This window comes from Cryptomeria japonica, chromosome 3 (genome assembly GCF_030272615.1).
Source record: "Cryptomeria japonica chromosome 3, Sugi_1.0, whole genome shotgun sequence".
NCBI classification, from domain to species: Eukaryota; Viridiplantae; Streptophyta; class Pinopsida; order Cupressales; family Cupressaceae; genus Cryptomeria; species Cryptomeria japonica.
The window spans coordinates 8,396,195-8,410,588 of record NC_081407.1 but is presented as its reverse complement, the minus strand read 5'-3'; the positions used below and the strand labels follow the sequence as shown (position 1 = coordinate 8,410,588).

General features: G+C 34.8%; 1 protein-coding gene across 1 annotated transcript in view; it reads right to left on the bottom strand.

Annotated features, from left to right (window-relative positions):
• The window catches only part of LOC131065650 (phosphatidylinositol 4-kinase alpha 1), a 127,759-nt gene that overhangs the window by 29,548 nt on the left and 83,817 nt on the right, over window positions 1-14,394 (bottom strand). The window contains exons 20-22 of the mRNA XM_058000230.2: window positions 13,990-14,037; window positions 13,408-13,580; window positions 13,101-13,296 (exon numbers count right to left, since the gene is read on the bottom strand). Of these exons, the coding sequence (XP_057856213.1) occupies window positions 13,101-13,296; window positions 13,408-13,580; window positions 13,990-14,037 (417 nt within the window). The remainder of the gene's footprint in view (window positions 1-13,100; window positions 13,297-13,407; window positions 13,581-13,989; window positions 14,038-14,394) is intronic.

The following is a 14,394-nucleotide window of genomic DNA, read 5'->3' as shown; positions in this document are numbered from 1 at the left end:
TATGTTATGTTGTTATATTATGTTTATGTTGTCGTCGGTAATAATGAGTTACGGCGGTCAGTTAGTTGGCCGACAGGTAGGTAGTTGGAGTCGCGACGGTTGTGTCGCACCCCTTCGGGTATTATATATTGTGTACCTTTTCTTCGAAAGGGGCATGTTAGTCGTGTTAGATGTAATGTTATGAACACTTATTGTACATGGACTGTGGAATTAATACAGAGGCTGGTTATTTAATATATTTCCATTATGTTCTGTGCATTTACTTTCTGCATTTAACCGTTTACCCGAGAGGGCAAACAGAAACCTGAAGAAGAGTCTTTGATAATCGTTTTTGCTCAAAGTGCTACAGAGATTGCTAGGGTAACCCCAAAAGTTTGATTTTGAATTGATATTGAATATTTATTTTTAAATTTTAGTCTTCCACTATAAATTTGTAACTTTCATATTTTTGTATTTGTAAATTGTATGTGTCAGAGCCCAAGGTTAGAGTTCCCTATTTGGTAGATGGGGATCAAAACCCAATGGTACATTTATGAGGCCACAAATAGGGCAACCGAGTCCATCCAAAACCATTACAATGGGGACAAACTTAAATTTGACCCTATTTGGGAGATCATTGACCGGAGGAGGAACAATCAATTCCACTAACCATCCATGCAGCAAGGTACTTCCTCAACCCTATTTATTTCCATTCGAATAGTTTCTAAAATCCTAATGGAGAGGTTATGGAGGGCCTTATGACATGCATTGAGAAGACAAACCAAGTTGAGCTGAGAGACCTCATTATTCAAAAATTGCACAATTAAACGACTAATAAGGGTAAGCTCTTTTTTTCAAAACTAGTTATCCGAGGAAAAACCACTCAATCACCAATAAACAAAAATTAAAGTACTTACATTGCATGCATATTACAAGTTACAAATTTACAACTATTGATAATTTTATAAAATATTGTTCTATAGATTCTCTTTAATATTTTAATATTTTATTCTATAGATTCTTGGTGGATAGATTGGGGTGCAAATACCCTATAACTTCAAAGCTTATCCCTCTGCATATTGGGCCAACCTTGTAGTGCATCTAGCTACAACCACAATTGGAGTGTGTTTGAGGCCATCTACACGAAGAAGAGGAACAAATTAGCCCAAAAATGCCTCAATGACATTGTCTTTGTGCAATAAAACTTTTGGCTTCACACAAGAAGGGTAAAGGACAAATCAAAGGAGGTCATTGATTTGGATGACAATGATCATTATAATGATTGGACAAGGTAGGATGAGCAGCCCCCATTGTTTACTAAAGATTAACTTCTTGATTTTTGAGAGGCAAGCAATGGAGGATGTGGATGAAGCGGAAGGAGCTATAGGATTGGATGACATCGACAAGGCAGAGGAGTCATTGCCATCTACTAGTAGGATGGAGGTTGGGCCAAAGCCACCAGTAAAGCCTTCTATGCCAAGCGACGAGCAGTACTGAACTATAAAGATTAGAATCTCAACCTCTCTGTAAGTACAAGTTAGCAGAAATTATATATCAGTTTTCAAAAACATGAATTAACATCCCTTCATATGTTGCAGTAAAAAAAGGGAACATTGGAAATGTAGATGGGCAATTTTCCAAAATCAGATTCATATAGACATCGAGAAGTATGGACTTGTCTCTGCACATTCTTTCATTGATATGTAACTTGATGAGCAGCATAGCAATAAGGAGGTGGCTGCTCCATATATATGAGATGTGATGTTTGATATTTTATGGTTTCCAAACCTAAAAATTCCAACAACATATCATAATTCCTTTGTTGAAAAATAGCATGACCCAAAACCTGCTACAGAAAATAAAAATGTATTTAACACAGCATTTTGCACGTTCATTTTAAAATATATAAGTCAAAGACCACCATGCATTGTAAAGAATATGCGGGTGCACTTAGTCTAATACAAACAGCTTTTAGCTGAAACATAAGAGATTCTTCATTTCATTCTTCAACAAAAAAATCTCAATCGTTCATGTACTGATTTAAAAGTTAAAAGTATTCATGTAACAGTTCTTTCAACCGTCTGATGTCAGATGCTTCACAAAATTATATCTGTTCTAACGAGCATACAGTGCAAACAGGGTTGTGCAGTGTCGTGCCCCCACCCAAGAAATGATATTAACCTTATCTTAATAAACAAATTTTGTCTTATTTATAAGACATCACAAATTTTGGATTTATAGAGGGTAGCCGTCAAGGGTTTACTGATGAACTCACACGAGCAGCAAGCTAATGAACTCAGCAATTAGGATATTCTATACCAGTTGCACAAGCAATCATTAATAAACTTAGCACCCAAAGATCCTTAAGCGGATTAATGAATGAAATAAGCAGATTAATAAATAAAAGAGGTAATGTGATGAAGGGGTGTCATCAAAGATTGAACTTGAAGGGACACAGTTAAGAAAGGGGCACGACCTTTCTAAAGAGGCAGCCACTCCAAAAGGGTGTCTCTCCTTAGAGAGACATCAAAATATAAAGAGAAAGAACCCGATGGAAAGGGGCATGAGGAATATCATTACATTCATTAGCTGAGCATCGAAGAATCAGACTTGGCATTTTATGAGACATTGAACACACAGCAGTTCGATTGAATGCTATAGTTCGTATGAGTTTTCTGTACATAACATAGTAAATGCTATATATATATTATGACTGCTTATATAAATCACAGTGAATATCAATTGTATCTGATTAATGATTTGCTGTGTTTATTTATTGTATGTACATTGTATGCATGATACTGGAATCCTTCATATGTTCTGAGGGGAAATGAGGGATTGCAAGAAGGGTACAGTGATGGGATACTCTTCTAGGTACACCACCTCATGGTGGTGACCAGATGGTCCCATGAGGCCAAGGTGGTACAGAGGGTAATGCCTTTGGGCTTAGAAGAGATGGGCTTCCTGTTGGAAATATTGTCATTGATGTCAAAGTCGAGAAGCAAAGATTGATGTCAAGGATAATAGGAGCTTGCTATCATGTCAAAGACAAGATGTCTAAGTATATTATTGAAGTGTTGATATTATCAGAGAGACTAATGATGCATATCATGTTAAGGCCAAAGGCCACTAGATCATGGAACAAGTCACAAAGACTACTTACATGAGACAGTGATCCATACATATGACAGCAATCAGTATCAAGACAAGTTAGTACAGAAGATCCAATATGCAGCGACTTTATTAAGGCATAATGCAGTGATCTCAATCTCAATATACAGTGATCTCAATCCCAATATGCAATGATCACAATGATTTAATGATTTATAGTGTTAATATATGTGTATCGATCCTTATATGAAATAGTGGGCATGACCGATAGAAGAGTTCTTGCAGAATGTGGTGATTTGTTCTGAACAAAAATAGAGATAAAGTCACTACCTTGGACGGGGTTGAGAAAAGGATATGATTTGTTAGTGATTACTCACAAAGTCCAAAAATGCAATAGTTAAAAGACAAATCAACATACGTGTGCCATCTGGAAAGTTAGCAATTAAAAAGGAAACTAAAAACAATACAAAAATATTATTAATTTTCAGAATGAAGAAACAGCAATCTCTTCCAGAATATCGACTTCACTTTGGACAGCAGTGATTTTTTATTATTATTAGCAGCGACTACAGGCAATTAGATGTGAATGATGCAGCAACTAATAAAGGTGGCTTAGCACCATAATCAAATTATTAGTGGTGGTAATCTGTATAAGCAGCAATTCATCAAAAGTAACATTCTATTTGTGAAGGAGCGATTAAAGTTTATAAGAAGATTTTGATATTAACTACAGCAACTCATATTATGGCGACTTCATCGATATTTATTCAAGGATGTGATGATTAATATAAGCAAGCAATGATTATTTCATGAGTATAGGGGTGCTTGGAACAAAGACGACTTTATTATTATTTGTAATGTCCCCTACCTAATCTATTTCAATATATTAAAATTGATTGATATTCTTCAATTAGTTATTAACAAGTGCTTATCTATTTTCCTCATTAGATAATTAATTTCATTATTCATAGTTCTTAATATAGATATCAGACACTGCTACTACTTCAGTTTTAAGGGAAAAGGGTTTACGTATGTTACCAAAGCGCTTAGAGACCAACTACATAGGTTCCCTCAAAGATTACAGATCCAAGCCCTTACCTATCTTGGGTCTATACCCTCAAGGCTTATGGGTCGTTGATCCCCACCCTATCTTGGGACTTAACCTATTGCTTGGATTTAGACTGCCCCTCTTTGGAACATCTCATTACCATCTTCTTAAATACTGACAGTAATAACATGATTTAGACTATTAAGTATAATAATTTCTTATGTATTATGAATATATATATGAAATTAAGTATGACTATCATACATATTGCAGTCCATATTAATAGTACTATTAAATTCTGCGTAAGAACATTATCAGGCTTTATATATTAAGCATACAAATTAAACACATCCCCATGCATACCACCAAGAACAAGGGTGTTACTACCTGTAACTTAATAACAATTTTGATCTGATCTGATCCATGGTGATATCCTTGGATGCTTTTGAATCCTTTCCTATATATCCCTCAATGTGAGGGAGAGGTCACACCTCTTCATCATGTATGTCCTTTGGCAAGGGACACACCCTTTCACCATTAGCACACTTCGAAAAAGTGCAACTCTTCATTATTTCTGCCCTTTGAAAGGGACACAACCTTTCACAATCAGATCTGCATGTCTGATTCCCAAATTATCCCCTCTTCAAATGAGTTCTCTCCTCCCTTTTATACCTTATATTTTGGGAGAGTCACAACTTATCATTTCATGCCTTTTGACCATTCATTAACTTTAATCAATTTTTAATTATATTCTTTTATATTTTTATTTTATTTTTTATTTTTATTCTTTTGTATTTTAATTTTATTATTCTCATTTATTAATAAATTATATTTCAAAAGTGGGGACATTACAGTCCGCCCTTCCCAATTTTGCTTGTCCTCAAGCAATGTCGATTATAATTTTCTCAAACTAAGTCATCTACCAATATGAATCAAACACGGAGCATACACATGACAAACACGAAGCATAAACATGGACAGAGCATACACGTGAATACAAGTATTGTTAGATTTCTTCTTATTGACTAGAATGATTCATTGATTCATCTTTACCCTTCAGGATGGCAGGATCAAAGCTTTGATACCATTTGTAATGTCCCCTACAATGATCTATTTCAATGTATTAAAATTGATTGATATTCTTCAATTATTTATTAACAAGTGCTTATCTATTTTCCTCATTAGATGATTAATTTCAGTATTCATAGTTCTTAATATAGATATCAGACCCTGCTACTACTTCAGTTTTAAGGGAGAAGGGTTTACGTATGTTACCAAAGCGCTTAGAGACCAACTACATAGGTTCCCTCAAAGTTTACAGATCCAAGCCCTTACCTATCTTGGGTCTATACCCTCGAGGCTTATGGGTTGTTGATCCCCACCCTATCTTGGGACTTAACCTATTGCTTGGATTTAGACTGCCCCTCTTTGGAACATCTCATTACCATCTTCTTAAATACCGACAGTTATAACAATTAGACTATTAAGTATACTAATTTCTTATGTATTATGAATATATATATGAAATTAAGTATGACTGTCATACATATTGCAGTCCATATTAATAGTACTATTAAATTCTGCGTAAGAACATTATCAGGTTTTATATATTAAGCATACATATTAAACACATCCCCATGCATACCACCAAAAACAAGGGTGTTACTGCCTGTAACTTAATAACAGTTTTGATCTGATCTGATCCATGGTGATATCCCTGGATGCTTTTGATTCCTTTCCTATATATCTCTCAATGTGAGGGAGAGGTCACACCTCTTCATCATGTATGTCCTTTGGCAAGGGACACACCCTTTCACCATTAGCACACTTTGAAAGAGTGCAACTCTTCATTATTTCTGCCCTTTAAAAGGGACACAACCTTTCACAATCAGATCTGCATGTCTGATTCCCAAACTATCCCCTCTTCAAATGAGTTCTCTCCTCCCTTTTATACCTTATATTTTGGGAGAGTCACAACTTATCATTTCATGCCTTTTGACCATTCATTAACTTTAATCAATTTTTAATTATATTCTTTTATATTTTTATTTTATTTTTTATTTTTATTTTTATTCTTTTGCATTTTAATTTTATTATTATATTATATTTCAAAGAGGGGACATTACATTATTAGAAGAAGTCGACTTCATAAACAAGTGCAGGCATTTAATGGGCGACTTTGTATGTAGTAAATGACAGTTGAATGTATGCTGAAGCATGCAATAATAGATGTCATGTAGCCTATATATTCATCAGAGAATACTCACACTCAATGATTCACGGGAGATGTCAACCAAACAAACCAAACCGACTCATGAATCACACAACAGCAAATTTGAGGGATGTGATTCGATAAAAGAAAAATAATGGAGATGGCTGGGCGATGCAATGATAGACAGCAAGTACTACAATATAAAAGTCTTTGTTGATACGATATGGTCAAACTCAATGATGGGTGTATTACTCATGATATGGCTGACATCAACATTAAAGAGTGCAGTGAATAGATTTGTCAGAGCAAAGACGAAAGTCTAGATGCACACTTGTTGTGACGGCAGCGATCTGTTGAAGACAAAATGAAATGAAAATATAGTGGCCAAGGAATTCAAAAGTAGAAGTAATCAATATGGTGAAAATGGAAACATTATGCAGCATGGCAAAGTGTATACACAGCAAATAGAGTGATTAGAAATAATTGAAGGTGTGGTTTGTATTAAGACGGAGGGCATGTCACAAAACGATACATTGGAGAGTTAATAATACAAAAGCAGTGCAGCGATAAAAATTATAGTTATGGTGATAATATAAGATGATCTCAATATTAAAGTCAAACGACTTTATTATGATAGCAAGCAATTATACGAGACTATGGATCTCGTGTAGCAATGATTATAAAAACATATATAGGTAAGATCAATTCGCCCAGGTATGAGTGCTACAAGAAAGAAATATTACTATATTTTTGGATCGAATCTTTATGAGGAAGAAAGACAGCACTTATGTTTAGAAAAGCAATTTAATTCCTATGTCTAATGAAGCGATCAAGTTTTATTAAGAATTAGTGAAACAAATAAAACAAATAAAGAAGTGCATTATTAAGACAGAGGGATGCAATTTGGTTTATTAATAAAAGAAGATATGTCTTGCTTGAATGGCTGTGATTACTTAATGAAGAGGTGTATTGTATGAAACATTAAAGAGTTATATGGAAAGATATGACCGGTAGAAGATGTATATAAGAATTGCAATACAGATCAATGATTTAGAAGCTGTGTGAATAAATGTGGAGCATAATAATTCTGAATTTATTTTCAGACTGTGAGAGAACGAGAGTGCTGAGTTGAAAAATAAATTTATGATGCTGAGAAATGAATGAGGCGTGTGTAGAGTATGGAATAAAAAAGAAGGAAAACCTTTGAGATGTAAGTGTGCAGTATATGAGAAGTTTATATCAGATATACATATGAAGAAATATGAGCAGTTAGGATAGATCTCAAGGCAGAAATGTATATAAAGAAATTGCCATTTTTATGATCAGATTTATAAAAGAGTTGAAAAGGGAATTGCAGCAGATATAGAAGAAAATTATGCAGAATTAAAGGTAGATTTGTAGAGTGTATGACAGAATTGTAAGTGCAGATTGGAGAACAGATTGGAAAGAATTTTATCAGGGAGTTGTGATCAGTTTTGTGGCAGATCTATTGTCACCATAATGGCAGTTTGAATAAAAGAGTTTGTGGAAGAACAGGACATCCATCGTTCATCTGTTGTTATAGCAACATTGTCAAAGTGGAAAATCAGATTTGTGTGAAGTGGGTTGGTGCTCACGAAATCTGAAGTGGGAGTTGGTGCTTCCAGTGGGTTGGTGCACAAAAATTTCAGATTTGGGAGTTGGTGCTTCCAGTGGGTTGGAGCTCACAAACAGTGTTAGGGGTTGGTGCCTGCAAATATTGTAAAGAAATTTATAAAAGCATTAATTTGCCAAGGTTTTCTCCCGTAAGGGTTTCCACATATATATCTTGTGTTCTATTTGTGTTCATATTAGTTAAATCACATATGAATATTGATATGCAATGAATATGTTAAGGAGATAAGTTATATAATTGTGATTGAAGTTGAAAAAGTTTAAATTGGTAAAAGATTGTTGTTATACGGACTCACACCCCCACCCCCTCTCAGTATAACCATGTGCTCTTCACTTCCAAGGCACCCCAGTGTGAATAACCTCATACCTCTATCATGGTGAATCAACACACCAAGAAATTCCAGTCATAGGAAGTGGGAAATGGATGGCAAGATGAGGGGGAACAGTTGTGGGACACCTCATTGAGAACACCATCTCATATAGATGGCATGGGCCACATGAGGCCAAGAGGGATGGTTTTTATTGAAGAAATTTTTTTTAAAACTGTTTTTTTTTTTTAAAAAGCAGATATTTTCCTCTTCCTGGGCAGTTTTTTTTTGCAGGTTGAGAATTTTCCTAGGGTTTCTGCAATTTTCGACTAGGGTTTTGATCCTTCCTTTCAAGTCAAAATTTTATTTTGGTTGCAAATTCTTGGTGGGTTTTTCGAGACCTCAACTGGTTGTCATCAGATTTTTCTAAGTGCATCGTTTTTCATGCCTCAATTTTCGAGCCGTCGGATCTGCATTCTGTTTTCAGATTCTTGGTGGGTTTTTTGAGAGCTTTTTTGGGTTGGTCTCAAATTTTTTTGGGTGCCTCGTTTTCCATGCCTCGAATTTTGTGCCAGCGAATTTGCCTTGGAATTTAAAAACAGTTCGCAATTTTTGCTAATTTTGTGGATGTCGAGAATTTTGCTGTCTTCTGGGCATTGTTTATGCTATTTTAAGTTTGCAGAAAATTTTAATTTTTGGGTTTCTTCCAAACCTCAAAATTCTCACCTTGGAAATCATGCCAGAATTCTCCCCCAGGGTTTCAGATTTTTTGTGCAGCTGCTTCTATTCTGATTTTTGAATTAGATTCTTTTGTCTCATGCTTTCACTAGGTTGACCTTGTTCAACCTCCATTTTCGTGATGGCATCTTTGACCAACATAATGTTGGAACACAGTCAAAAGTTCAACAGCTACCACAACACTTGGAAACAATGCATGTTCACGATATCTGAATATCGTTGCCTTGATCAGATTGATTTAGGCCAGACCTCGTCTTATAGGTCCCAAGGTTTTTACGACTTTTTCCTGAAAAATTGTCTATCGGTTTTCTGATTTTTTCCACAAAAAATCATGGGAGGGTTTTCATGATTTTTTCCTCAAAATTGTTCGCAGGGTTTATAATTTTTCCTTAAAAATTATCTCATCTGTAATCTGCGATATTCGCGTAAGATTTTAATTATCTAGGTTTTACCGTTTTTTCCACAAAAAAGAATGATTTGTAACCCTCAGATTTCTTGGTTTGTCGATTTTCTCCTCAAAATCGTAAATTCTCTTTTCAAGGGTTCCTATTTCAGGGTTTGATGGTTTTTTCCTCAAAATCATGCTTTGTTGCAGTTAGTTTGGGTTGCACCTGCTAGGGTGAACATCTGCAACTGTGGTATCTTGCAGTCAGTTTTGGAGTTGATACTCTTCTACAAAAGGGTTTGCCGATTTTCCTCAAAATCATGGTTTTAGTTTTCAGTTTGGTTACCCAACGTTAGGTTGGATGGATTCTGGTATTCTTGGTCATTAACACTTTTCAGATCCAAGGAGGATCTCCATTGTAGCAGAGTGTTCTTTTCATTTGTGATCAAAAGACCTACAGTGTCTCCTGTAGGGTAGTTAGTAGATAGAATGACCATTAAGGGAGGGTATTAGAATATTTAATTATATTTTAGTCACCTATATTTAGTTCCTTGTTTACTGGTCATTTAGCTTTTTAGTTAATTAGCTTTTAAGCTTTATTTAACATTTAGCTTTTTCTTTTAAGTTAATTAGCTTTTAAGCTTTATTAGCGTTTAGCTTTTTGGTAGTTCACTTTAAACGACTTGTTCTTAATTTAGAACATCGTCTTGTAATCTCTATATATACGCTTGTATATTGTTGAATAGATTATCCGATTATTGAATCATTCATTCAATTTATTTTTCAATTACATGCAGTGAGCCACTAAGGTTATCAATTATATTATGTAATTGGTTCATGTATTGGTCTTCACATCTATAAATTGTTGATGCCAATATTATCTTGCCCAGCTACATTGAACAAAACAGTTGAAAGTATATCTACAAGAGCTTGTTGCAGCTGAGATACTGAAATATTAAGGTTTGGGTGGTCTGTTTCTTGTTCTTTTATTTCTTGTTCCTGTTTATTGAGGGTTTAGGAGGATTTAAATTTAAACATCCCTTGGCACTGTAATTTTACGTTGGAAATAGTATGTCTTAACTGGAAGTGTTGTAATCTCTGATGATATTGTACTCAGATGGCACTATTGATCAATGAAATAGTGCTCAATTTGTGTCTTGCATGGGTGGAAATGAATTTTATTTTTCACCAACGGATTAGTAGTGGATTTTGGGTGTATTTTACAAAATCAAGTTTTGTCAGGTGTCCATATCTATGTGTGGTACTTATGTTCATTCATGATATGCATGCTTTTCTACAAAACTGAGATGTGCACTCCTTAGATCTGTAAGGAAAAGCATGTTGTTTCATCTAGAGTCTGCTAAGAATAGGCTAAAGGTGACCATTTTTTTTTAATATCACTTTATATTTTTTAACATATATAAGTCAAACTACTTATGCAATGTTGATCTAGATGACATGCTCTCCTGTACAAGGTTAAGTATGGACATCAATTGCAAAACGATCATCTTTTGTTTTACCTGGCATAAATCTTTGTGAATTTGTAATAAACCATAGAACCTTAGATTGTAATCCAAATTGGTCTCTTCACTGGTCTCATGACTTACCATTTTTAAGTTGGATTTGAGCCCACCTTTTGAGCAGTTGCCCAATAGGGTATGATAGATCCCATTGTCAAGTACACTGAAAAGAGTCTACTATGGACCACGACCATATCGTTGTCCTGCTCCCCCTTGAGATTTTCTCACCAACCATACTTTAAACTCGAGTATCCTATTAGTGTTGGTTAGCATTTTCGCCCTGAACCTCAACTCAAACACAAAATGAAACATGGTAAATAGAGGGATTTAGTACTCAAGTAAGAACATACAGTTAGTGTTTGTTTGGATTCTGTAGGTTCTACAAGAACTCCTACATGGTTTTATCTAATCCATTTTGTCACTTCAGTTATGCCATGATAGTGCCACCCTCGAGGATTGTGATTTATTTATTTGATGTAGTACTCTATCTTGAGTGATTTAAAACATTGAACATCATGTATTGCTCATATTTGATTTATAATAGTGATTTATTAAAAAAAATTAATGTCAAAATATTGTTCATGGAGTAAAGCAATCTTCTATTAATAAAAGATTTATAGTTACAGTTTGTTCTTTGAACAAATTCCTGAATCTAGGTATTTTTCGTTTTCAAGTATTGAAATTGACAAATTTATAGTTATTAGTATTTTGTATGCACATAACCCTAAGCAAACCATACCCATAACCCTAACTGTACTATGACCCCATTCCTAATCCTAACTAGTTTATCTTTAAATTGATATCTCTCAGTATATTTTACATAGATTTTTTAAAATATAAGCATACTAGTGTTAATATTGTCATAAGAGTCCTTCATACAACTGTTACTGTTGTCATGTGAGTATTTTCATAGTGTTGCCTAATGTTGTTATGATGACAATATTAAATTTTGCTGCAAACTAAAGGAGTTGCCATTCTGATTATTGCCATTGTTTGGCAGAAACTATGTTGAACCTACAGAATTGATCTATGAGCTTGAAGAAGTTTAGAAGCAACAACTCCTGAGACTGACTGATTAAGTGGAATGGACGGTTGAGAAATAAAAGGTACATCGAAGGCAAGGTAGGTCAGTAGACAGGGACAAAAATATTTTTACAGGAGTGCAAGGTTGGTTGCAGCCAATGGTCAATTCACCTTTGTAACACCCTGGCACAACCTTAAGAAGTTGTACCCGGTCATTAGTCCTACCCCTACATGACCCTTCTTTTACCTACTTCCAAGGCATTTACATTGTCAGAAAGAGCCCGTAACTTACTGCATCAAACTGGATCATGAGGCAAGTGCAGATGACATAGTTTAAGACCAAGATAATATTAGTTTATTTCACCTTTTCAATCCTAACCATACACCAAGGGACTAGAACTTATGATCGTGAATAGATAAGAATATTGAAGCTTCCTAATGGAAACAAGAGCTATGGGAGGCTCTCCTCTGTGGTTTGTTAAAGTTGCATGTGCAGTGCAAAACCACGTTATGCCATGTCAGGATTTCAACAAGGTAGTAACTAGTTGTTGATAGGGCCGATTGTAGTAGCTAAGGAATTCAAACAGACTCACAGGCCAGTTTAAAGCTTGAGAGAAAATTAACAGATAAATGATAACTGATTAGATGAATCATAGATATAATTTGATTACTTCCAAGTTGCAGATGATTCAGGTTGCTTCAAGGCCCTTGAGCTATGTTCTTGACCATTTCAAGTTATTGCCAATGACCATAATTGCAAACATAATTGTACTCTGATCATTAATGTGGGCAGAAAATGTTATATCTGCATGTAAAAGAATGTGGTTTAGATTATATCATTCTATTACATCTAGTTAATGCTTCCTTTCAATTTAATGTTATGGAAAGTGTAAAATACATTAGGATTTAAAATTGCATCCCAAATTTATAACCATAAAAATATATATACTAGACACCCCCAGGACTGGAAATGATTGTCAAAGTGAGGCTCCAATCTAGTTTGGAACTACAAAACTGTGACTTTTAATGATTTCATTGCAGAGGCCATATATGATCATTTCAAGCTGGATTGGCAATTACTTGTGAAATAGAAAACAAAAAAGCATTAAGGGCCTGAGAAGACCTTGAAAATGCATGCTTGAGGCTTTATATTATTCTGATCACCATCTTTTTCCACGACATTAAATGTAATCATGATTGGAACCTTTGCAGCAGACTGTAAGGGAATCCCACTATCTAGTTGAATGCTTCTAACCAATTTGTTTGGATCTGTCGGCAGATAAATATTGTCTCCATCCACTTCAATTTTCTCCAGTTCTCTGACAGTACATACAAATTTTTCATGATCAAAAATATACATCCAATACAGATAAATCTCTCTAGATTGTTAATCATTTTACAAGATTAAAGTCAACATATATTAAAACTACCTCCGTATGCCAGCTCGTCTATCCTCCTTTCGTAAAGGATAAAGTGTACCAGAAATATCAGTTACTTTGTCAAAAAATCGGAATTCCTGAATGAATATGTCGTATGCCTCTGGAGTAAAGCTATCTATGATACGTTGCCTAATACGAGGTAAAAGATCGTGGAAAGAATTCCCCTACAACAAAGAGCCAAGGAAAGTTATAATATTAACAGCTACAGAAAAAAAATTAGGCAAGACACATATAATGTCCTCAACATGACAGTAAATTGTTTTAAATGTTTGGTGGCATATCATTTGTACATTTACATCTCACTAGGCATTAAAGAATAACTTTTAATGGACCTAAGACTGAACAAATAAACTTCACCATGTGCAATGCCAAAAGCTTCTCAAATACAGGAAAAACTACAAGCAGAGGAGCAGCAGTTGAGTGAAGAATGGACCTCACTAGTAAGAAAGTCAAAGAAAAAGTCCAATAGAAAACCAATGCCTCTATACAGAAGACCAACCACCAGTAAAGGGATGACGTCAAACAAAGCAAAGAAAACCACACAATTTTATTCAAGCCAATAGAAGCACATACCTTGACACTGCCAGCATCTTTTCCTCCTTCAGCAGAAGGCTCCTCTCCCTGTCAATTAAAAACAGTCAATATGGAAACATCCAAATATAACTATGCCTTCAATCTATCTCGAAATTATATCAGATAATGTTCCCTCAAAATTCACCATATTGGCATATACCATAGTCAAAAGGACAACATGTGCGTCTAGAGAAATTAAAATTTACTTCAGCAATCAAAATATATTCAATCCTAGACAATTTTTAATAGCAACAGGAAGTGTAATCGGTTCTCTAAGAAAAACACTAAAGAAATCAACTGTTGTAGTTATCAAGCATATCTAGTCATTAAACATAGTGATAGTTAAATTAAGAAAGAAAGGAAACACACAATGTCCAAAAATAAGCAAAGTCAGTCATCAATATG